Genomic DNA, 26,930 nt, shown 5'->3' with positions numbered 1-26,930 from the left:
ATACATAAACCTAACAAAGTTCACTTTTATCTTATTTTATAATGTATTAAGATGAGCAGGACTTTATAGATGTTTTTATTCCTGCTTTCGGTTTTGTTCATCGATTGTTTTAAATAGGTCAAACACGCTTTAGTTGTTTTCCTCCTTTTTTTGACCGAAATCCTCAAGGTCGCTGCTCTTGAGAGATTGAATATGACAGTCTTCAAAACAAACAAACTTTGACACATAATACCAGGAAAATGAAGGCAGACCCCCTTTCATGACAAGTATATTAACTGGGTCACTGTAACCTATATGTATTTCCTTTCAGGTTTAAAATTATATCAGACCGTGCATCCGGTGAGATATCCGGTGTACAGAGAGCTCTAAATGGGCCCATTGAACGATCAAAAGACCTCCCAGAAACCACTTATTTGTCAAGGTAAAGGTTTAAATATGTTGATGGTTATAGCGGCATATGCTCATTCAATTTTTGAAATGTAATGCATTGTCTTCTCCCCAACCATTTTCACATTTCAAACATTAAAGTTGCACTCTTACTCCCGAATAAGGTTTACCAGAATTAATACAATTGTTTTGATATACCAAAAAGAATGAATAAATGTCGTTTACTGATAGCAAGATTGTAACCGTGTGTTTAATAGCTAAAAACGCAAAAATATTTAATGATTGGTGAGTGCTAAAAGATTTACTGTGATCTACTATCGTCTCATACAGTAGAAATAACGTGTTTTATGCACCTTTCCTTCGGATTAAACTCGGTATCCTTCATAACTATTGTTTTCGACATTTATTCATCCTTTTTGGTATATCAAAACAATTGCATTAATTGTGGTAAATCTTATTTGGGAGTAAGAGGGCATCTTTAAGGATTATACATACAAATTCATATGCATACACTCACTAGAACAGGACCATATTTATCCCTTTATTATACCAGTATCAATTGAACAGCTGTTTGTTAATTAGTTTACATAGATACACAGTAAATGTTGATTATGTCTGCATCTCATATGTTGTTTTGAAATATTAAGGTTAACCATGTCCTGTTTTTTGGTTATGTTTTTTGGTTATGTAGGGGATGTTTTGTTAAAATCACCTACATTTCTTGCTCATATCTATAACATTTAAAGTTGCAAAATAATATGTAAATTTAAGTGCACTTCATTTCAGTTTTAGACATTAATCATTTTAACACGTTTGTATTACTTAATTTGCGTTAAACATTGTAAGCTTGCATTACTGAATAGATTGATCTTAACTGGCATTTTATTACACAAAGAACTGTTTTTAAGGAAACAGCTGGAAATTGTTAATATTTGATCATAACAAAGCAAACACATTATGTATTATGTCTAAACTGCACATGTTGCGGCTTGAGAGTTTAACAAAGAATCCAAATTCATTTGTTTACCCATTCTGAAACTAACACGCTTTGTTCAGCACCAAACAAAGACTATTATTACTAGTTGAACAAGCATAATCACAGTGCTCCTTGGGGCATATAGGATCTTAAAATCCGCGGGTGATATGCTCAGGTTCCCCCGACACACGATTAGCAATTGAGCTATTGTAGGACGAATGCGCTCAATATCGAGAAACAATAAGGGCATTTTAAAAAAATAACCATTATTTCTTCTAAAACCCCCTTGTTAAATCTTTCCATCTACCCTATTGTTGTTGAGAATTTAAGTGTATTGATATTGACAAATGAGTACAAAATCCCAAACCGAGAGTCCAGAAATCTTGACCTTATGACCCAATCCACATCAACAACAAATACACTTATTTAAAGGTTTCAACAATGCGCTATCCTTGCACAGGTCATTATTTTCAGCTATTGATTAACGAACAGCTGCGTTTACCGTATTGAAAAGTGCCGTAATTACGATCGGCAAAGTTATTTTAGAGGACGATTTTGACATCGTCGGGAGGGGAATTTTTTACTGAAATAGGGGAAAAATATATACTTTTTGGAGAGGGGAATGGGGCCGAATTTCGGCCCCAAATCAGGCCTAAAAAACACTGACAGCCTTCAACTTTTTTAGTGGTCCACATTTCATTGTGTAAACTACCTTCTAAATGGGACGTTTTTTTCCCCCAAACCAGTCAATCTTAGAACACGTTCTCGTTTACGCATCTAACTATGACATGCTGCAGTTAATTAACACGCTTGTATACACCTGTCAAGACGGAGCTAATCGAAGTTTCCCGCTTCGCAAACTTCAATAAAACAATTTCATTGGCTAAAGCTATATGCGCGCAGGCACAGTAGCTTGCTTGCTCACTCTCGCTTCAACCAACGCAGGAAAAAGGTCCATCTGAAGGTTTTTAATGACTATTTGGTATTGAATGAGTAACTTAGATAAATAAGCATTTTTTTCTGTCCGAATTTGAGGGAACCTGCTCCATTTTATTCGTGAATACTTCAGCTCGATTCTTCATTGTGCGACATAGGATTTTAATAGATATCATTAGTTTTGTGCTGGTATCCATGAAGGTATGGTATATTTTTCAGATGTTTGAAGAATCTTCTTAGGCCAATTCTAGCTGGTTTGTTTGAACCAGACCGACAGAAAGCTTGGACCTTTAACCAGTATTACTCAGCAGTCACGGACATTATCAACAGGAAAACATTAACCTTTTACCACTGTGAAACAAGCTCTAATCACAAGATCTACTTACACAAAACGGACTGGTAATAACTGATTACAATTGTATTTTAATGTTCTTTTAATTCATTTATCGTATCTTCATCAGTGTCTGTATTGTTTAAAGTTTGTGCTTGGTTTACTTTCAAAACATGTATTGTCTCTTTTTCAGACCAAATACTATTTTTACACGCAAGCATACGATTTTGTTTCTGATTTTTGTCTAAAAAGATAAAGAGTATATTTTTGTATTTCGTTGACATCAACCGGATATACGTGTCACTTGTCAGTGTCTAAAAATATACATTTGGTTCGGGTTACCCGACTTAACCTACGAAATAGGCGCCGACCCTACCGTTTATATAGTCTGTTGATATTTTTCTTCTTCTTTTTTAGCTCTACTGGCCAAAGGCCAGAAGAGCTTATGCGATGGTAATGTGTACGTAGTATGTGCATCCGTGCGTCCGTGCGGTCGTGCGGTCGTGCGTTCGTGCGTCTGTAAACAATTGCTTGTGAACACGATACAGTCTTCAGTTTTGATTGTATCTCGATGAAACTTGTATAGTATTTAGATATCCATTAGAGCTTGGTTCCTTTCGAAAACCAGCAAGATCCGCCCATGAATGCCTAGATTATGGGCCATGAAAGTTTTAAAGAAATGCTCTCTATTTTTAGCCAGGTCTGCATGAGCGAATTCTATTTTTAGCCAAGTTTACATGTACATGTAAATTCAAGTCTAGAGTTAAGGGAGACAATTTGCAAGTCTAGGATTTTGAGAGACAATTTGCTTTTTGCTTCTGCAGCTGATTTTGTGAATTACTCTGCCTTGTTCTTGTTGAAAGCCCAAAGGCCATTTTTTAGCTTTAAGTTCTGTAGTTTGCGCATTCATCTTAACAAAATTGGTTGTGAATGTTTAAGTTATGCACCTGGTGTCATTACTGGCCACACCCAGGGTTCACAGGTTTGGTAAACATAAATCTGGAAAGGTTTAAAAATCTTTTTGTGTGTTCGTGGATCCATCTCAGCACAATTGATTGTGAATGTTTGTTCAAATTGATCAATGTTGTCCTAGGATGCCCTTGACTTTGACCTTTTGACCAACTTTTTTTAACTTTTAAAACTACAGAAATTTTTACTATGAGTACAGTTTTGAAAGCATTTTTTTTTTTGTCAGATGACTTTTACTTGGCACATATTAAAATAGTTCATGGAACTAATCTGCTTACAATACTTTCTGGGCTCAGATGTTGAACGTGCTACGTTTTAAGGTAAGCCAAACACAAAACATAAACCATATGTCTGTTGCCTTTTACCCATACATACATGCTCTGGATTGATATGACCACAAAAGCCATGCCAGTAGAGCATAGGCCCTTTTGGGCCTCTTGTTTAAATATGTTTTAATATGTAGTTTCAAACCTTTAACGATTTATACAGAATATTACTTTAACACCATTCTCCAATGATGAAAACAACATTCTTATATAAAGCCTTATAAAAAAATAAATAAAAGCCTACCTACCCTACCTGTTTTTGAAAAGGATGTAACCCTAACCAAACCATATTTTTTTTGGCATATGGTCAAAATGATTCAAAGTTTCACTATCGGTACTATTATTGGTAATGCACCAATTTGTGATAATCATACCGATCATTTAGTGTAGCTTTTGTGTGTCATACTTTAGTGGTTTCTACTTGGTTTCAGCTTAGTGCATATTCAAGAGCTGATAGCAGAACTAACGGATATTCCAGCGGTCAGACAGCTTATCCTGATTGGCAACAAAAGTGCTAAGGATGTGGTGGCAGACAATGAACAGATCCAAACCTACCCAAAATCCGTTCAAAAGGCGCAATTCTTTGTTTTTGACAAAGACATCACGGATATGCATAAACCACATATCCCGAAAATACGTAAATATCTTAAGTGTATTTTACAAATTACGTTAAAATTGTGGTTAATTTTCCGGGTCAAACGCCCACAAAAAGTTCTAATGCACTATAAATATCAAAAGTACAAATATACTAGTAGTATCACGTTTGCCTTAATACGAAGATGTAAGAGATCCTCAAATAACAGTTTAAAACGTCCTCCTCTTATCAATAACACGAAGTGACGTCAGTGCCTTTAATAACGCTATACATGATGTATGTATACTGGCTAGGAAGATGTTGTACCCAATCCCTGCGCGTATCAAGCTTTTACAACAAAAATATTGACATACAGTCATATATACAATGTTATATAGTCAGACATATTTACATAGACAGACAGACAGACAGGCTGCAAGATATTACCATGTATACTGGCTACGAAGTTGTTGCATCAAATACATGCAAATACAATTATTAACAACATAAAAAATAGATTTACAGTCGTATATACAATGTTATATAGTCAGACATATTTACATAGACAGACAGACGGACAGGCTGCAAGATATTACCATGTATACTGGCTACGAAGTTGTTGCATCAAATACATGCAAATACAAATATTAACAACATAAAAAATAGATTTACAGTCGTATATACTTTGTTATATAGGCAGACGTATTAACATAGACAGACAGACGGACAGGCTGCAAGATATTTACTACCATTCTGTTAGCCTGCCAGGGAAAATAACAATATAATAATAACTCATCATTATAAAAAAACAACTGTACCATAATAATACAGTCAAAACTCACATTGTCCTAGTCGTTGAGACCTTTGGAAATGTGTTCGAGATAACGAATATTCGTTTTAACCGAAATACAAATCATTACTAACACAACACATTTGAATAAAATCGATATAACAAGAACTTCGAGTAAACAGAATTCGACATCGCGAGTTTCGTCTGTTTATTCATTCATATAGCCTGCCAGAGAATAGAAACACAATATAGTAATAATTTATCATATAGGAAACAACTATGCCATAACAATACAAGAGAGTTAAACTCACTCTGTCGAAGTCGTTCAGACCTTGGGAAATTGTTCGGGATAACGAATATTCGCTTTAACCGAAATACAAATCATGTCTAACCTAAAACATTTGAAAAGAAATCTATATAACCAGAATATCGAGATAACAGAGTTCGACATAACGTGTTTTTACTGTATTTTAGACCTTCTAACTTGTGTGTCCCCGTTTTTCAAACGTTTTTTACTGTATTTTAGACCTTCTAACTTGTGTGTCCCCATTTTTCAAACGTTTGTCAATAAGTTTTCGTGCCCTTGTTTCAGCTCCCTTCGCGTCTCTCGTATTTGACACCTCCCTGAGTAACGATTCTGCTGTTGCAAAACAGTGCGCTGGAATTGCTTACTTTATAGAATTTCGAGCTGAAGAAGTAATTGTTTGCCAAGATCTGGCATTGGAATCTATCATTCATCTTAGGTAAGTGGTGTTTGTGTGTTATGCTACTAAAATATTGGTTTTGAATGCCTGAACGTTAGTTAGCTCGGCAGTTCTTTTCTTCATGGTAATAATGAAACAAATGCCCTTTATACTTAATCTTTAGATATCAGGCTTTGAAATCAAAGATATAAGGTTTTCAAAATCAATATCGATTCCAACCCGATAAAGTGATTATTGTTTACCTGCACAATAAATACATACAATAGCGGCAAAAGGAAAAGTTTAACTCGTATAGGTAATATCTGCGCAGTTCACCTTACCAGTAAAGGAAGAATTTTACTACTTCGGTCAATTTAACATATTTTAATATAATTTAAGATATGATGTCAAAAGTAGATCAAATATTTTCGTTCCGTCGTAATAACCGACATAGTATACTACGCATTATTCAGTCGCATATTCCAACTCCGGAATACCAGGACATATTTCCAATGACCCTTACGTAAATGCGCATTTCAGACGGTAATTCGGTCAATCGGGGCCAACGGTATGCCATTGACGAATTTTGTTGACTTAAAATCTTTTCTTATCATGTTTGTCAATTTTAACCGCATTCTTGTTTACACATTCTAAATACTAGCACACACATACTAAATACTAGCATGAGTCATTGATGTTTACAAACAATATGAGTCATACAGTGTACTCTCTGTGTTGTTCAATAAAACCAGTACATGCTTATCCGTATTTTGTAAGTTAGTAAACAGGGAGAAAGCGTAGATTGAGATATGCTGTATATTTCAGGTACTATGTGGAAGAAACTTTGCGTCCTGCAGTCACTCTTGTGCCAGAATCAGAAACACACCTCGTTACCACAAAGAGAAGAGTTGAAATGATAGAGTCTAGCCAGAAAATGACAAAGTTCTTCATGAATATTTTGCGAGAAACACAAACCACAAAATATTTGAAAGATATGGCATCCTATTGTACACATGACGTCAATTTAGCAGACGTTTTGCATAAAGTACGTATTAAACATATCCGGAGAAATTCGAGGGCTGAATGCGAAAAGGTTCTAAGTGACATTAAATAAAGAAGCAGATAGAACCTTTTCGCTTTCACCACTCGAATTGATTTTCAATGAATGTACGTCATCCTGCAGTGTACTTGATATTTGTTTGCACTTAACGGATGTTTTTTTATTTGAATATCCGATAGTTGTACAAAAGAAAGTCCCATCTGTTCTTTTCAACGAATTAAGGAAGGTTTCTTCCAATGTTTGTCAATAAAAAATGTTGTTTACATGCACTTTACATTTAGGATAAACAAATTTATGTATATGTAAACACGTCATCTTATTCGACTAATACCCTCGCCTCTCAATGTTATCATCTTTTAAGAGCGTGAAGTAAAGCTGTTGATTTAAACCTTGTCAATTTTGTTTGGGACTATCCATCTGTCGCTATTTTTTCAATCGAATCAAAAGATAAAATATCGATTCCTCGGTTAAGTATTCTTAAATATCACTCTTATTCAAAATCAATATATATACATGTTAAACAAACGTAAATCTTGAGTATTAACCTTTAACTACTTACTAAATAATGCATTTTAAGCCATTTAGGGAAAATATGAATTACTGATAACATAATTGTAACTGAATATTTAATGGCTGAAACCCCCAACATATTAAATGATTGGTGAGTGCTAAAAGATGCCCTGTTTTCTGTACCTTTCTTTCAAATTAAACTCAGCATCCTTCATAAGAACCATTGTTTTACCCATGTATTCATTCTTTTTGGTATATTAAAACGTGTTTATGAACTGTGGTAAATCTTACTTGAGAGTAAGAGTGCATCGTTAAGATCGTGAAATAAAACCGTGAATTTAAATCATTTTGTTTGGAACCATTTATCTCTCACTGTTTTTCCTATCGAATCATAATCAAAATCTCGATTCCTCAGTTCAGTATTCTTGAGGGATGCCCAAATCAAGCAAGCAATAAGTTTCTTTATGTTTCAAACTAACAAAAGCTTCAATGCCCCCTTTGTAAAATGGAGTTGCCAGTACACTTCTTGTTTCACATAGACTCAGCAAACGTTATTAACAAGACATTTCTCCGATTGCAGACAACTGTCCGGCAAGATGAAATCAAGGTGTACCTCGACGTTTTGACTAACAAATTGAGGGAGCACTCAACACCAGGGGCCGTAGATCATCTAGGATGTAACGAGCAAGACCATTGGTTAGTAACTTGTGTGGCATTCGGAACACCTCGGCCATTTTCGAAAACAATTACCTTTTTAATTTAAGTCAAATACTGGACGTCTGGACAGGACGAAATTAAACTGAACATTGACAAGATTTGATGAACGCAATCGCGACTATGGGTGACTGCGCATAAAAAGTAGTTCCAATAATTATAACAATTTAGGCTAAAATGTGTGACCGAATATTTTCACAGACAGATTAAAAGAACTTAGGAAAATGGCTGAAGTTAGGTAATGACTTAAGATTATTTATGAATACCTGCACATGACTGTTTAAATATGTGTGCTACCCTAAGTCTCCCCTACCTTACGATCAAAAATAAATAAGGGCAATTATATTTGAAGAAGAAAGATGAATCAATATTCTCATATATACAGATAAATATTTGAAGAAGAATAGTAGAATCAATGTTCTCATCGATACCATTCTGATACACCAGAGTGATGATGCTATGCATCAAACCACCGATGAATAAGAATAGTTATTATAGACATGACAAACGAGAGTTACAAAAGGGCAACTATATTTGAAGAAGAAAGATGAATCAATATTCTCATATATACAGATAGTATTTGAAGAAGAATAGCAGAATCAATATCCTCATAGATACCATTCTGATACACCAGAGTGATGATGCTATGCATCAAACCACCGATTAATAAGAATAGTTATTATAGACATGACAAACGAGAGTTACAAAAGGGCAACTATATTTGAAGAAGAAAGATGAATCAATATTCTCATATATACAGATAGTATTTGAAGAAGAATAGCAGAATCAATATCCTCATAGATACCATTCTGGTACACCAGAGTGATGATGCTATGAATCAAACCACCGATGAATAAGAATAGTTATTATAGACATGACAAACGAGTATACATAAAGCAGCAAATACACAGACATTGGAATGGGAATGCAATATCAGGTCCGCCATGTCAACTCGAAGTCTTAGAGTACATGCAAGCTTTTACGGAAGTCTGTGACGTCCATGAGCATTTGTTGATTGATACATGCACTTGATATTAAACTGGCAAAAATTGCAAATGATCTCTAGAGTCTTCGGGGGAAACTTTTAAACATGAATGAATGATGTTTACATGTTTTTCATTGGCTTCAAAGTTAATACACGGAACGTCCTTGTTAATATAAACATAATGATTAAAATAATCAGCTGATCTCTCTCCACACGATATTCAGCCTATGAAGTTTATATTCCGGAATGGAATAAGATATCCTTCTTCCTGGTAAAGAAGACATTATGTTCGACCTTAATTTAAAATTAAATTAAAGCTGCACTCTCACATATTGACAGTTAAATTGGCCTCTTTTCGTTTTTGTCTCAGAATCAGCTGATTTTGGTACCAATGCCTTTAATTCAGTCATATTAGTTAACTCACAATAAAATAGACTTCAATTGTTTAGAAAAATACCGAAAAACTAATTTTTCTTAAAGCTTTTGGAACGCTTTTAGCCTTAAAACATCAATTTTCGAACGTAAATATGAAAAACTGCGATCTGATATTTTGTCAGCAGTCTTGTACCACTGGTGTCTAGACATTTACGCAAAACAATTGGCTCATTTACAGACAAAAAACTTTACAAAACTGTCGATTTGTGAGAGTGCAGCTTTGAACCTGCAATATGTTTCCCTAACTATTATGTTCTACCGGAAACACTGTATTAACTGTAAATTGTTAGACACTAACCTGTTGTCATAGAGATGCGCGGGAACAGTGTCATATAGCTATTGTATCCAATAAGGAAGTATGCCGTGCAAATTTGATCTAGTACTATTACATCTATCTTTGTTAACTGATCGAAATGCCTTTTATCCATACATTATATTCACGACTTTGCTTAAACGAACTGGAGCGTAGTTTATTTAGAAGCTGTCGGTTCTAATTGTAAAACGCTTATTATGCCCCCTTTTGAAAAAAGTGGGGTATATTGTTTTGCACATGTCGGTCGGTCGGTCGGTCGGTCGGTCGGTCGGTCTGTCTGTCTGTCGGTCGGTCGGAATACCAAATGGTTTCCGATCAATAACTTGAGAACTCTTTGACCGAGGGACCTCATACTTGGTATGTGTATTGGTCATCACCAGCAGATGAACCCTATTGATTTTGAGGTCAGTGGGTCAAAGGTCAAGGTCAGTGTGACCTTTACATGAAAAACGGTTTCCGATCAATAACTTGAGAACGCTTTGACCCAGGAACCTCATACTTGGTAGGTGTATTGGTCATGACCAGCAGATGAACCCTATTGATTTTGAGGTCAGTGGGTCAAAGGTCAAGGTCAGTGTGACCTTAACATGAAAAACGGTTTCCGATCAATAACTTGAGAACGCTTTGACCCAGGGACCTCATACTAGGTAGGCTTATTGGTCATGACCAGCAGATGAACCCTATTGATTTTGAGGTCAGTGGGTCAAAGGTCAAGGTCAGTGTGACCTTAACATGAAAAACGGTTTCCGATCAATAACTTGAGAACGCTTTGACCCAGGGACCTCATACTAGGTAGGCTTATTGGTCATGACCAGCAGATGAACCCTATTGATTTTGAGGTCAGTGGGTCAAAGGTCAAGGTCAGTGTGACTGTAAGCTGAAAAAAGGTTTTCTGATTGTCCATATTTTTTTTAAATTAGCAATCAATTTTTATGCATTTTTTTTGCAAACCACCCCATAATAGTTTGCCTTAACTTCGTGGTTTACGAAACCGATTAAATGTCGTTTTATTATTTTTCAGTCTAACAAAAATCGGTCATTTGCGTCAAGGAATTCAGGCAGTGTCGAGCACATTTTCAAAGCACAAAAAGTATGGAAGTCTGCATCCTCATGAGGAATTCATTCACAAAACTGAGCGGTTCGTATTATACAAAATAATACGTTTTCAAACCCTGTAGAAAGGCATGTTTGGTGTATATATGTATATATGTTAGAGTGAAAATCACTGACGGGCAATATATAGCATTGTTTGGATCTGTTGTTAATCCAAACCATTAGTTGTGTTACATCCTCACCCTTATAATCGGATGAACACGATGAGTAAGTATACATGTATGTGTATATATACACAGCGATTACATTAAAACGCTCGACAAAGATCTAATGGGTGCATTTGTCACGTTCCTGTGACATTTCTAGGGTATGATAGACAGTACTAACTATTAAACTCTATATGTAACGTCTTCCGGGAGGGACGTTAAATGGGGGTCCCGATGGCTGTGCTATACACCGGTGCACGTTAAAGAACCAGGGTAGCTCTAACCAGGGTTACATTCTATCTGTGCACTATGCTCCAAAAACCTAAAATGACTAACAATCTTAACGGAGCACTCGCCGAATGGGCAAGGCCCGAGTGCGAGTATAAATAAGCTTACACCCCCCCCCCCCAAACCCTATATTCGATGGCACCTTGACTTGTCCTGTGTGCACCGAATGGCCATTATTTCCTAAGTGCAACACACTGAGGACATTAACAAGTGCATATAATAGTCATACTCTTTGAACCTTTGCCTTCATTGAACCCGGGTGTTTTTGTACCAAGCACTCATAAGTTAATGCCAAACCACACGTACACGGAACAGATTTCATGTTTTAGCTGTATAAAGTTATAGAAGAAACTTTGGTATCATTGTATCAATTGTACAAAACGCAGATATGATCATATCCATGTTTTTTTATAGTTCTGAAAAATATATCCTTTTTCATTTTGAGCGATGATATATGATTGGTTCATGATCATCTGGACATGCGTCATGTCAGAAATAATTTTGGTTCAAGTTCTAAATGAGTGTTTTAGTATCATGTCTAAAGTTAATATAATAATTATATATATAGAGATTCCATTTCAAAGGTTAGACTGGATGAAAACGTGTGTATATATATATAGTAATAGGAATGAATCTTTGATAAAAAAAGTTAAAGTACTAAATGCGTCCTAGCGTCATGTCTAAAGTTCATATAATACATATATGTATATATTTAGATTCCATTTCAAAGGTCGGGAGGATGGAAACATGTATATATATTTATAGAAATGAATCCTTAATAAAGATATATATACGACATCTTTTATGCGTATTTATGAAAATGTTATAGATGTGTATAACATATTGAACATGAAAGGTTAAAGTTACACTCTTATTCAAAATCAATACATATACATGTATAACAAACATAAATTTTGAGTGAAAAACTTTACCTTCTAACTTAATAATGCATTAATGGAAAATATTAATAGTTGATAACAAAATTGCAACCCTGTATTTAATAGCTGAACACGCAAAAAATATTTAATGATTGGCGAGTGCTTAAAGATTTACTGTGATCTACCATGCTCTCATTAGGTAGAAATACCCTGTTTTCTGCACCTTTATTGCAAATTAAACATGGTATCCTTAATAAGAACCACTGTTTTCGACATTTATTCATCCTTTTTATACGCCCATCTTACGCTGGCCGTATTATGGGAACACCCATGGCGGGCGGGCGGCTGGCGGCGGATGGGCGGGCGGCTCCACAATGTTGTCCGCTCTCTAACTTGAACATTTCTCATCCAATTTCCACCAAACTTCATTAAAGTGTTTGTTGGTGAAATATCTAGGTCAAGTTCGATAACCAGCCAAATCGCTCTAGGCACTCCAGAGTTATGGCCCCCTGAATTTGTCAAAATTGGGCGGGCGGCGGGCGGGCGGGCGGCTCCACAATGTTGTCCGCTCTCTAACTTGAACATTTCTCATCCAATTTCCACCAAACTTCATGAAAGTGTTTGTTGGTGAAATATCTAGGTCAAGTTGGATAACCAGCCAAATCGCTTAAGGCACTCCAGAGTTATGGCCCCCTGAATTTGTCAAAATTGGCCATTTTAGCTTTGTCCGCTCTCTAACTTGATCATTTCTCATCCAATTTCCACCAAACGTTATGAAAGTGTTTGTTGGTGAAATATCTCGGTCAAGTTCAATAACCAGCCAAATCGCTTTAGGCACTCCAGAGTTATGGCCCCCTGAATTTGTCAAAATTGTCCATTTTAGCTTTGTCCGCTCTCTAACTTGAACATTTCTCATCCAATTTCCACCAAACTTCATGGAAGTGTTTGTTGGTGAAATATCTAGGTCAAGTTCGATAACCAGCCTAATCGCTTTAGGCACTCCAGAGTTATGGCCCCCTGAATTTATCAAAATTGGCCATTTTAGCTTTGTCTACTCTCAAACTTGAACAGTTTTTATCCGAATTTCACCAAACTTGCTACTATAAATGTTTGTTGGTATAAATTCTTGGCAAAGTTCTATAACCAGCCAGGCTCTTCAGGATTATGGCCCTTGAATTGGTCAAAATTTGCCATTTTTGCTTTGTCCACTGTCTAATTTGAACAGTTATCATCTGATCTTCACCAAACTTGCTAAAAATATTTGTTGGTAAAATAAATCGGTCAAGTATGATAATCAGCCAAATGCCCCGAAGCACTTCAGGATTACTGCCCTTGCCATTTAAGCTTTGTCTACTCTCTAACTTGAACAATTCTCATCTGACCTTCACCAAACTTGCTGAAAATGTTTGTAGCTATAAAATCTTTACCAAGAATGTTTGCCGGTATAAATGCTTTGCCAAGTACACACTGATTGTCTCTTGGGTACGATTAAGGATGAATCATCTCTTGGAGACGATTTTTACAAATCATTTGCTTCTTGAAAAGCTTGCTTCTCAAAGGGCCAATGTGACAGTACGTTGTCTTAGAATCCAAGAAATTATTGATGGGCGTATTTTGTGAGTGTCACTCTTGTTGGTATATTAAAACATTTGCATTAATTGTGGTAAATCTTATTTGGGAGTAAGAGAGCATCTTAAATGACATTCACATAGTCATAACAAATACATGGTATGCATTGTATTGTATCGATTTTAATCAATTTTTGTAGATATATTATAAGTTATTGAATATCGATTACATGTCTTTCAACGTACAATCACCGTACATTATTCATGAAATGTATTTCCACATAAAGTTCTTATTCCTATTAAATTAATTAGATTTAAGTGTACTGGAATTTGTTTTTCAATGAAAGAAAAAAAACATCACGTTGTTATGTCGACACTTTGACGCGTTCGTTACATAACAAATACTCGAACACACGTCACGAGTTATGTTAAGTCATTGTTTTTAAGAATAGGCATACAAGCGCTGTTTCTATGGTCCGATATCGTTCGACGTTGTTTCTAAGATACACTATAACAGTAATCATTTTTTTATTCAGAGTAGGGGAATTTTATGAGTAACAAGCTGCCGTTTTGGCCAATAGAAAGAGAGCCACGGACAATGTCCGTTAAACTCAAAACTTCAAAATCTATTTGATTGGTTCTGATCTAATACGTTACATGGTTTAATTTGATGTTTATAGTCATATGTAGATTCCTTTTCAAAGGTCAGAAAAGATGGACACGCGTGCACCAGGTTTAAATAAGGATCTAAGTCGATTTAAGTCTTACATTCAAACAATCGTTGTGTCATTATTTTGTTATTTATAGTGTGAAAATACTACTTTAGCCGGTTTTAAAACAGTGAACTCAAAGTTAATTAAGTGTTGCTTACTAAATAGAGTTTATACACCTTTAATGACCGAAACCATCAATAACTAACACCACATCACACAGCCACAACAACAACAACAACAACAGCAACAACAACAACAACGCACGAGTTTTAAGTCACGAAGGAGTGGAATTAGCTGCCAGGGTATTTTGAGTTTTAATAAATGTTACAAATCTAACGAAACCCAGTATATGCGTAATTTTGATGCGGTAGAATTTGGGGTCGATTGGTACCAAGCACCGATTTGACTTATATGATTACGGAGTGCATGCATGTTATGGAGTGCGAAATATTAAACATTGATATTTTTTATCGTACCTTATCATGTTTGTAAAACATCGTCTATGATTAACCTCGCTTTCCCCATACTAAACAGTAGTAGTTTTGATTACGTGATCTTGTAGTAAATATGACCTAGTTAATAATAGTTCATTCAGACTTGATGAAAATATGATATCCAATAGATCAATCACCATTTTGAAATATGCATTAACAAATAGTCTGCATGATATGACTGAGATTTAATATGACAAAACCATGTTTTCTTAAACACACTCCAAACTATTACAATACAGTTTCAAAATACTTCATAATTCATCAAATGTCAATTTCTAGTACTTTTGACCAACCCATGTATGAACAATTCAAAAGTGTGTGTACCCATTACGCACATTACCAATCCTAAGTACATGCAATGTCATTGATGGAGATATCGCCATGAATCTTTTATCGACTATTACCATAAGGCTTGATGTATTTTTTTATTTGATGAATTATTCATTTGTCCTTAACGATCAAATCATTCGACTTGTGTACAGATAGCAGTATATTAGCTTTTATATAAAAAAAAATAATTAATTTTTAATCTCCTTGTTAAAAAGGGCCAAAATATAGCGTTTTTTTTATTTGTACAAAAATTATTCTTTGTTTTTTTTCTATGACTAAAGTCAAATGAGTTTAACGTAATAATGCATTATATTATTTTATTACACCAAGCCATATTGTGCCCTTTAAACTAGTACATATTTCGATATGATAAATTGTTGGACTTTACCACGCATAAATTGCATAGTTCACATTATACTGGTGCATGTCAATAAAAATGTCAATGAAATAGTTGGATATTCATTCAGAATGTGTACAGGAGTGTTACTCCTACTACTACTACTACTACTACAAGTATACATAGTAATAAAGTAGTAATATTGACCATGAAAACACCACAACTATTTCCATTGATAAAATTGATAAAAGAAGTAGAACAATAATCAACCGCAAGTTGGTGGTTGAAGAGCATTTATTTAAGCATAATTGCGATATTGGATGCACCATGCCGATCCTTTACTCTGGTACGTCACGTGTTTGTCCCAGATATGTACCTCCTAGTTTATAACCTCCTCCCCCCACCAAACGCTCGAAGCATAGTCAACAAGCATAGGGCCTGCCTGTATGATTACAGTTTATGTTACATTTTGTAAACCATTTTGCCAGCTTTTGTCATTTTTTCATGGTAAGAACCGGAATATAGAAGTTATTATAAATAGGTCAAATGGTGCTAACAAACAAATATGTTTATTTCAACCGAATATCTATTTTAAGAAAATAGGTCATTTAAACAAGGTCATTTAGTATGACAGGTATATTTCAAAATTTTGAATCATAAGACCGTGGGTAGGGGATTTTAATGTCCTAGTAAAATAATACCACGCGTGAATGTTAGTCGGTACAGTACACGATCAGGTTAACAGACATGAGTGGTACCACCAAAAAATACAATATAACTCATGCTCACACACATGTGACCAGAAACTAGTACATCGTTCAGAGTCATGTTTTTATTAGTGTACATCCATGTATCACGCACTGTTTGATAAAGTCAATGTTAGACATCTTGTGCATGTGATAAATTAATATGGATCGACTTTCATCTTGACTCGCATCGTGAAATAAAAATATGTCATTGAACATATATATATATATATATTCACAATTTTGCTAGTATTAATTTTAGTTGGGAATTGTTAGGGTCTTTTTTTTGGATTTAAAAAAAAAAGATTGAGTCTGAAAATCCGGTGCCAATGAGTTCGTACTGTAATTTACAATATTCCCCTCCATCGTACTCTATATAGGTCAGCGGAAGTGTTCATTTGTTCGGTTAGACTTTAGAATTCCATTCATAATTTTATTTCAGATTAATGAATGAAACAAGGAAGAATTATTGGCCATTCATAATGCACAAGGAAGTGTCTTTCCTTCCGCTTCCAGATAAGCTTGATCAAATGGTAGAACTTGTTAGTTTACTCTTTTAAAGAAACGGTTTAGAACTCGAGTATAGTGTGCTCAGAATATTGAATAAAATTGAACGTCATGCACACATTCGGGTTACAGGATGGGTGCCATGCATCACATTTTGGGGGCCAAGCATTGTATACACGGGGTTTACAGTTTGGGGCCCATGCATTACAGGGTGATGGTCATGCATTACAGGGTTGGACCATGCTATATATTTTTTCTCTCATTTATTTTCTACATAGGATGTTTACATAAAACAAACAAAGGCCATGCGTATAGGGTGAGCAATGCATTTCAGGGTGGAGGCCATGCAACATGTAAACCCCCACTCCGTCGAAACCTGAAACCGCGCCGAATCCCATAACACCATGTCTAAGCTTTACAATACCTTATACAATGGTCGTCATTTATCATAATTATTTGCAAATACATACTTATATTTATGGTAAATTTCAAAACGGGTTTGATTGTATATTCCAGAGAGAAGCTGGAGGACCTGTGTGTACGGACAGTGGACCTTTACCAGAGTCACTGCGTCTGTAACCTGAAAACCGTCCATAAAGGATCGCATAGAGTCACCAGGTAATGTCCAGCAAGAAGATGTGGTGGTGGTTCTAGAAGTGGTGGTGGTGGTGGTGCTGCTGCTGATCATGTTATTGATGTTGTTGTTGTTGTCGTTGTTGTTGTTGTTGTTGTTGCTGCTGCTGCTGATGATATGATGATGAGATGATGATGATGATGATGTTTGTGGTGGTGGTTTTGGTGGTGATGATGATGATGAGGATGATGATGATGATGATGATGATGATGATGATGATGATGATGATGATGAGGATGATGATGATGATGATGATGATGATGATGATGATGATGATGATGATGATGATGAGAATGAGGATGATGATGATGATGATGAGGATGATGATGATGAGGATGATGAAAATGAGAAGGATGATGATGATGATGATGATGATGATGATGATGATGATGATGATGATGATGATGATGATTGTGGTGGTGGTTTTGGTGGTGATGGTGATGAGGATGATGATGCAGAAATGCATCCTCTTTGTTTAATGCAATCTTGTCTTTGCGTGTGTATATAACTCAATAATAAGCGACGTTCTATATTTCAGTATTCTCTTGAAGCACATGGTGAGAGGAACGAAGGTTGAGTCCAACCTGAAATGCGTCAGAGACTGCCTAGAACAGATAGATGAAAAACTATGTAAAGTAAGTACAGTAGAGGCAAAAAGATTAATATGAGCACTCTTCTGAGAATGTTAAAATGGTGCATGTCTTCATATTCGATCTTTGAAATGTCTCGATCTACAAAATAACTTTAATTTAAATATACAATATCAAGTTTAGCGGATTTGAATATGAATGATTATATTAATTATTCGTTTTAAAGGAAGGGAGAGTTAAGGCCATTAGTGATATCTTTAGTTCAAGCTCTTGAAAACCGTTGGACATATTAACATGAAACTTGACACATTTGTTTACTTTGACAATTCCAATACGTGAAGCAATTCCTTTATAGCTTGCATGTGTTTGTGTCGAGATATGTACGTATGACCCTTGAGGATTGAAGGAAACAAACTATCGTTGCTTTTTCTAGATTTTTAGATCTCATGCAATATTTCTGTTTCTCAAACTAGGTGGAAGCTACTTTTAAGCGGATTGCCGAGCTGTCCTCTCAAATGGTTAGCCAGAACTTCTCCGAAACACCGACTCCACTCGTCCGTACGGAAATTCCCGATGCTTCTTCGGCTACGTCCGTCGCCAGCTCAAAGTACGGGGAACGCTCCGCCCTTGTCAACAGCCTCGCTTCGGAGTACGTTCTATTTTTGTACAGAAATTCAAAGTTTTACCAACAAATTGCTTCCTAAAAATCATTTTAATAATTATAGAGGTTTAAAATAAGGTTTCATATAGAGTGATTCATTTTTTGATGAAAAAAAATAATGAATATGTTTTTATGCTCGCACAAAAATTGGGGAACTTGTGTCGCTTAAAACCTTAGGGAATGTAAATTGGATGATGTAGTTGTAGTCCGGGGGTTTCGATGTCCGCTGCAATTAGTAAAACCACAGTTACGGCCCTTGATAGAGCAAAAATATGCATTCCTGGACTTGAATAGTTCAAAACCTTCTGGACTTGGATAGTTCAAAACCACAACACTATATTACCTACAGTCATGAAACCTTGAGGATTGTTAATTGGATAATAAAGTTGTGAGCCTTCGTATTCTTTTCCTGCTGAGAGTTACGGCCCTTGAAATTGGATAATAAAGTTGTGAGCCTTCGTATTCTTTTCCTGCTGAGAGTTACGGCCCTTGAAATTGGATAATAAAGTTGTGAGCCTTCGTATTCTTTTCCTGCTGAGAGTTACGGCCCTTGAAATTGGATAATAAAGTTGTGAGCCTTCGTATTCTTTTCCTGCTGAGAGTTACGGCCCTTGAAATTGGATAATAAAGTTGTGAGCCTTCGTATTCTTTTCCTGCTGAGAGTTACGGCCCTTGAAATTGGATAATAAAGTTGTGAGCCTTCGTATTCTTTTCCTGCTGAGAGTTACGGCCCTTGAATAAGCAAAAAAGTGCAACTCTGGGCTTGTGTCGTTCAAAACCCCGACACTATATTACCTATAGTCAGGAAACCTTAGGGAATGTTAATTGAGTAATGAAGTTGTGCTCCGGGGGTTTCGATTTCCGCAGCACTTAGTGAAACCAGAGTTTTGGTTCTTGAAAAAGGTCAAAACTCCACAAATATTTATTCAGGAGTCGGAAAAACCTTAATTTCATTTTGGAATAATCTGACGATAATCCATTTTGTATAAATCACATATATATACTTTTCATAAACATGATATCAAGCCTGAATGGAATATTACCATATCTGATATAATGACATAATGTATGGAGGATAGCTAAAAATAATCTAACTGAAACCGTATATCTTTCCATAATTAATTAATTATAAGTTATCCTGTATATATTCTAAGAAACGTGCTCTTTGCGCGTAAGTGGTTATACACGCTTTAGCCTAAATTTACTGACAAGTCAGTTTGAGTTCAGCGAAATCGTTTTATATTAAGCAATAATGATTATTTGAAACATGTTATAAAGATTTTCCCGTACCACAAACTTAAGGGTTTTTTGATTGATATATGAAGCTAAAGTCATGCATAAGTGTGCCATGTGTTTGATTTATGATACATTCCTTATAGCTTATTCCGTTTTATAAAAAAATATATTTAATATTTAATAGCTTATGTTCATTTTCAATATTAAACATATATTTGCAGAATGGAAAATCTACGAACATCTAGATCGGATCTTGACTCCATCCTAAACCTGAATACGGATTCTCTAAGAACTTTAAAAAGGTATGGCCGAGTTTTTGTTTCTGTACCTCGTGTGGGTTGGTTCTATTGCTACAAATGGTATCATGTCTTAATAGTCCTTCCTCGTTTTGTTGACGCAATTTGAATGCGTTCATGAATGAAAAAATCGGTGTCTAAAGTAAAAAAAAAACAAGGAAGAGATAACTTACATTCCATAAAACGTTTCATATAACAATACATTTATTATCGTACGTTTAGGTACTTATGAAAGGTACTGATGAAATATTTCGAAAAAAAATGTCTGAAAATAATACCACCGGGTCACAGGTTTTAAAATTTATGTTCGCTAGGAATAGAATACTTATGCAAAATCTATTTAGAACAGGTTGATAAACAGATAATGCTAATTTATGGCATGCGCATCTCCAGTCGTAATATAAAACTTTTTTTTATTTATAAATACTTGAGGAAGAAAGTAACTATACTGTTTTTGTGTAAGGATTTTGTTGAATTGTATTATGATAATCGGCTTTTGTTTAGTATGAAGACCCTTCTGTATAAACTTGCATATATATGTTGAAGTAAACATATAGGTAAACATAACACAATTTTCATTTTTTTTCACACCATTTAAGACGGATTGAATACCTTACATAGTTTCTTTTTTTCACTAGTATACTTGCAGTTGGTTATCTACCAATATTGCCCGTGCTTGATATGCTCTGTAATAAGTCAAATTTCCAATAAAATAATCGTTCATTTTACCTATTTATCTCCTAAACTTTATTTAAAAATGGATATCAAAAAATATTATTCAATTCGATAATGTATTTCAGACTGCTGGAAGGCGCCTCAAGATTGAGCATGAACTCGTTTCAGCACGAAAAACAGACTATTAGCCCCTCTTCTTCTAATGTGGATGATGTCAAGAGTTGACCGGGGCAAGAGACGCGCACCATTTCAGGAACAACTTTATACTAAACATCGACTTGAAACTGGGCAATCAAATAGCTTAAATCAAGCAGTCATTATAATTACGTTCTTCGAAAACCTGTTATATTGTTGTGTTTCATATATAATGGCTTAGTGTGGTTTATATATTGTTCCGCTTGTAAACGCATTCAGTCACGTATGTAAATTACAAGTTGTCATGTAAACTGCTGTGAAACGTGACGATTAAAAGGTTGCGGAATACTACGAGTACGTAAGCATGTACACGTAGATAACTTCAAACTTGTAGACTCGCTAATACCCTCATAAACCATCTTTTCCTCATGCCATCTTACACGTCATTTTCAGCATGTACAATATACACATTCATATATAACGTGGTCCACACAAGGTTAAACATTTACACGTACATGGATGAAGTAGTGCACAAAAGGTAACACATACACATATATGGAAGACGTAGTGCACAAAATGTAAATATAGACGTACATGCATGACATAGTGCACAAAAGGTAACACATACACGTACATGCATGACATAGTGCACAAAAGGTAACACATACACGTACATGGATGACATAGTGCACACAAGGTAACACATACACGTACATTGATGACGTAGTGCACACAAGGTAACACATACACGTACATTGATGACGTAGTGCACAAAAGGTAACATATACACGAACATAGATGATATTATAGTGCACAAAATTTAACTCATACACGTACATGGATGACGTAGTGCACAAAAGGTAACATATACACGAACATAGATGATATTATAGTGCACAAAATTTAACTCATACACGTACATTGATGACGTAGTGCACAAAAGGTAACATATACACGAACATAGATGATATTATAGTGCACAAAATTTAACTCATACACGTACATGGATGACGTAGTGTTCCGCAACCTCTCTATTCTTATATTATGTAGATAAACGCCATGAAATCAGTTGACAATGAATTTATATCTTTGATTATATTGATATAAAAAAAAAGTATGTAAATGTCATGATATTACATCTATTCGTGTAAACATGTATTCGAGTGATGAGCCAATCCGTAAACACATACTATATATGCTTAATCATACACCTTAAAGCACACTTGTTAATGTTTAAGTATTAGTTGCACAACACATGTAATGACTAGTTACAACATGGCCATGAACTATTAATATGAGAACTCACCTTTACTCGTAGCGTTATTGAAAACCTCCCATAAACACATCTTTTGAGAACACAAATTTCACCTCGCCAAAAATGGAAAAATGGAGCTTTTATACCAAAAACATATACTTTTAGAAATATTTTTGTTCACAATGTAATCAGGTTTTGAAGTGTATTGAAACAGATGAATTGTTGTATTTGATGGTGTTCAGTGTCAAATGTTGATGTAAATTTCGATCTTGAAATGTTGTGCGTCTCTTGTTGTATTACTCTATAAATAAATAGCTGCGTATTTCAAATACTTGTATGTGTCTTCATTGTGTGTTTGCGCAGATATACCTTCAGCGACTATAACAATTTATTCATTATGAAAATCAGTTTGTAGTAAAACCTATTAGAATAGATCAGATGTAGATCAGATGTAAACTAGTATTATATCAAACTAGACGAAGACAAGATAGGCTGGTATTCGGGAGCCGACCAAACTTCCATGTCATTTTGACATGGTGGACAAAAACTTACATGTCAATTTTGACTCGGTGGACAAAACATCCTTTGGCCTGGTGGACAAAACCTCCCAGTTCATTTTGACTTAGAGGACAAAACATCCAAGATCGATTTGACATGGTGGACAAAACATCCCAGATCATTTTGACAGGATGGACAAAACATCCCAGATCACTTTGGCATAGTAGAAATAACATCCCAGATCACTTTGGCATAGTAGAAATAACATCCCAAATCACTTTGGCATGGTTGACAAAACCTCCCAGGTCATTTTTGCATGGTTGACAAAACATCCCAGGTCATTTTCGACAGGTAGGAAAAACCCTCCCAAGTCATTTTGACAGGGTGGACAAAACATCCCAGATCATGTTGAAATGGTGGACAAAACATCACGCATCACTTTAATATGGTGGACAAAACATCCCACGTCATTTTGACATGGAGGACAAAACATACAAGGCCATTTTGACAGGATTATCGAAACATCCCTAATCATGTTGATATGATGGACAAAACATGCCAGATTAATTTGACAAAATGGACCTAATTTCCCACATCATTTGGACAAGGTGGACAAAACATCCCAGATCATTTTGACATGATGGACATTCTGGACATTAAATCCCATATATGTTTGCCAGTATGAACACACAATTATTACCAGATCCAAGGTGCATTTCTTTCACAAATTAGTGATTCTTTTCTAAATGTAAATACTTGTTGCCTTGTGTCAAAATGATCTGGGACGTTTTGTCTATGGGATGTTTTGTCCTACACTCCTGGTATTCAGTAATACAGCACTTAGATTAAAAGAATGCTAGTGTCATATAAGCCACGTATTGCATCATTATTTTTTTGCCAATGACATGCACACTTTTTTTTCACAAAATGCGGTGATTCCCCAATGCATAATTATGATTTGTCATATTTTGAGCATTTTATTTTAGAATTGGGATCGGTGTGTTATGTTCGTCTATTCAATTATGCTAACTAATTCATGAAGGTTTGGCACTGACCTTACATTCTTCCAGGTATCATATTGCAATAAATTTTTTTTTTAGAGCTTCCGATTTCTTAATAAGCACTCCTTTAAGATGCTTTCGTTTCCACCGGAAGCGAAAGGTCCCCTAATCAAGCACGGTAACCGCCGTAGAAATAGAACATCTGACGAGTGTGCAAAGGTGAACACTTTTTAACTAAGCTGCCGAATGAAAAAAAGTTTTAAGAAAGTTTAATATCAAAAGTGATTTATCAATGTGTTCCTAAATAAAACCTTATACCTTTGAGCTCCGCTTAATTTACGATTTTGAACTGCCAGATAATTCGATTTATGATTTTTAGATTAAACTGTTAGATGTTTATGTATATTCTGAAAATTAATGTAGTGTAAAAGGTGCTTCCAAGAAAGTAGCAGGTTTGCTATTTTCAGCTCAAACCTTGTTATTAAATTTATTTGATCACCTTACTACAACTTGTCGTTAGAAATGACTAGTTTAAAACGTCCATAAGTTTGTCGATCGAAGATCTAGGTCGACAAATTTATGTATTCATTGATGTACGCTGTACAAAGTAGGCGGCAACTTCACACACCTGCATACGATAGCCAATTAATGTCCTTGACATATTTCTAAAATTGCTTGTTCATAAAAATAGTTGTGGTTTTTGAAAAACTGATATAGTAGTAGTAAGACGAAGGTAATATGACCTTCGAATATGTGAATGGATTTCTAAAAATGCATTCAAACATAGGAGGCCTTCTGCATAGTCAAATAATTTTGAGCAGACAATTACGGTGTTCAAATAATTTGTAGCAGACACAATCGGTGAAAACGCGAAAGAACGATGATGAAAACGCGATAGTACGATGATGAAAACGCGACAGTATGATTGTGGAAACACGAAGGATGCTGACAACGCGATAGTACGATGATGAAAATGAGATAGTACGATGATGAAATGCGATAGTACGACGGTGAAAATGCGATAGCACGATATTACGATTATGAAAACGCGACAATACGATGGTGAAACACGATAGTATATCGCATCATCATCATCGTACTGTCTTATTATCGCGTTTTCATCCTCGTACTGTCGCGTATTCATCAACGTACGGTCGCGTTTTCATCAACGTACTGTCGCGTATTCATCAACGTTCTGTCGCGTTTTCATCAACGTACTGTCGCGTATTCATCAACGTACTGTCGCGTTTTCATCAACGTACTGTCGCGTATTCATCAACGTACTGTCGCGTTTTCATCAACGTACTGTCGAGTATCGCGTTTCAGATCAACACATTCGAAAATGATGGCCCTAACGATATTCCGTAGTTTTCAGCACATTTGTGGCAACTAGCCGACATTACTACTTTATGTTTAGGAGACATTTTTTTTTATTTTATTTTTTAAACTTATCTTCAATTTTATGTCAGGTCATGCAAAAGAGGAAACAAATACAGATACAAAAGAAATAAATACTAAATCAACCGGGACAATAACAACTTAAAAATAACAGACAATGACCAAGAAACCAGTTACGCTATTCGAACAATGGCAAAGAAACACAATTAACGTAGAGCATACAATGAAAAATAAACCAATAACGTAGCAAGGACAATGCCAAAGACACTTTTTAACGCCGTACAGGCCATCGCAATGAAACGGATAAAGTAGGGCAGACAATGTAAACTAACAACACAGACTATTAAAAAGAAACAAATAACAGCCAGTGACAAAGAAACAAGTATCGTAGCACAGACCATGACAAAGAAACAGGTAACGTAGCACAAACCATGACAAAGAAACAGGTAACGTATCACAGACCATGACAAAGAAACATGTAACGTATCACAACCAACTACAAAGAAACAAGTAACGTAGCACAACCAATGACAAAGAAACAAGTAACGTATCACAACCAATGACAAAGAAACAAGTAACGTATCACAACCAATGACAAAGAAACAAGTAACGTACCACAACCAATGACAAAGACACAAGTAACGTATCACAACCAATGACAAAGAAACAAGTAACGTAGCACAGGCCATGACAAAGAAACAAGTAACGTAACACAACCAATGACAAAGAAACAAGTAACGTAGCACAACCAATGACAAAGAAACCAGTAACTCAGCACAAACAGTGTTAAAGAAACAAGTAACGTAGCACAACCAATTACAAAGAAACAAGTAACGTAGCACAACCAACTACAAAGAAACAAGTAACGTAGCACAACCAATTACAAAGAAACAAGTAACGTAGCACAACCAATTACAAAGAAACAAGTAACGTAGCACAACCAATGACAAAGAAACAAGTAACGTAGCACAACCAATTACAAAGAAACAAGTAACGTACCACAACCAATGACAAAGAAACAAGTAACGTAGCTCAACCAATGACAAATAAACAAGTAACGTACCACAACCAACGACAAAGAAACAAGTAACGTAGCACAACCAATGACAAAGAAACAAGTAACGTACCACAACCAATGACAAAGAAACAAGTAACGTAGCTCAACCAATGACAAAGAAACAAGTAACGTACCACAACCAATGACAAAGAAACAAGTAACGTAGCTCAACCAATGACAAAGAAACAAGTAACGTATCACAACCAATGGCAAAGTAACAAGTAACGTAGCTCAACCAATGACAAAGAAACAAGTAACGTAGCACAGACCATGACAAAGAAACAAGTAACGTAGCACAACCAATGGCAAAGAAACAAGTAACGTATCACAACCAATGACAAAGAAACAAGTAACGTACCACAACCAATGACAAAGAAACAAGTAA

At 35.5% G+C, this 26,930-nt stretch overlaps 1 protein-coding gene across 4 annotated transcripts in view; it reads left to right on the top strand.

The window, feature by feature from the left end:
• The window catches only part of LOC128218573 (serine/threonine-protein kinase TBK1-like), a 35,423-nt gene extending 12,501 nt beyond the window's left edge, over positions 1–22,922 (top strand). For 3 of the 4 annotated variants that reach the window (XM_052926269.1, XM_052926268.1, XM_052926267.1), the window contains exons 8-19: positions 311–421; positions 2,519–2,698; positions 4,357–4,562; positions 5,882–6,032; positions 6,798–7,017; positions 8,123–8,238; positions 11,011–11,127; positions 17,626–17,727; positions 18,282–18,378; positions 18,807–18,982; positions 20,452–20,532; positions 21,327–22,922. In XM_052926269.1, the coding sequence (XP_052782229.1) occupies positions 311–421; positions 2,519–2,698; positions 4,357–4,562; positions 5,882–6,032; positions 6,798–7,017; positions 8,123–8,238; positions 11,011–11,127; positions 17,626–17,727; positions 18,282–18,378; positions 18,807–18,982; positions 20,452–20,532; positions 21,327–21,426 (1,657 nt within the window). In that variant the 3' untranslated portion in view covers positions 21,427–22,922. The remainder of the gene's footprint in view (positions 1–310; positions 422–2,518; positions 2,699–4,356; positions 4,563–5,881; positions 6,033–6,797; positions 7,018–8,122; positions 8,239–11,010; positions 11,128–17,625; positions 17,728–18,281; positions 18,379–18,806; positions 18,983–20,451; positions 20,533–21,326) is intronic. The other variant, XM_052926270.1, reaches the window with a different exon arrangement.
• Positions 22,923–26,930: the final 4,008 nt, after the last annotated feature.

Source organism: Mya arenaria, chromosome 14 (assembly GCF_026914265.1).
Source record: "Mya arenaria isolate MELC-2E11 chromosome 14, ASM2691426v1".
NCBI classification, from domain to species: Eukaryota; Metazoa; Mollusca; class Bivalvia; order Myida; family Myidae; genus Mya; species Mya arenaria.
The sequence above is the reverse complement of the archived record's forward strand: the minus strand, read 5'-3'. Positions and strand labels throughout refer to the sequence as shown.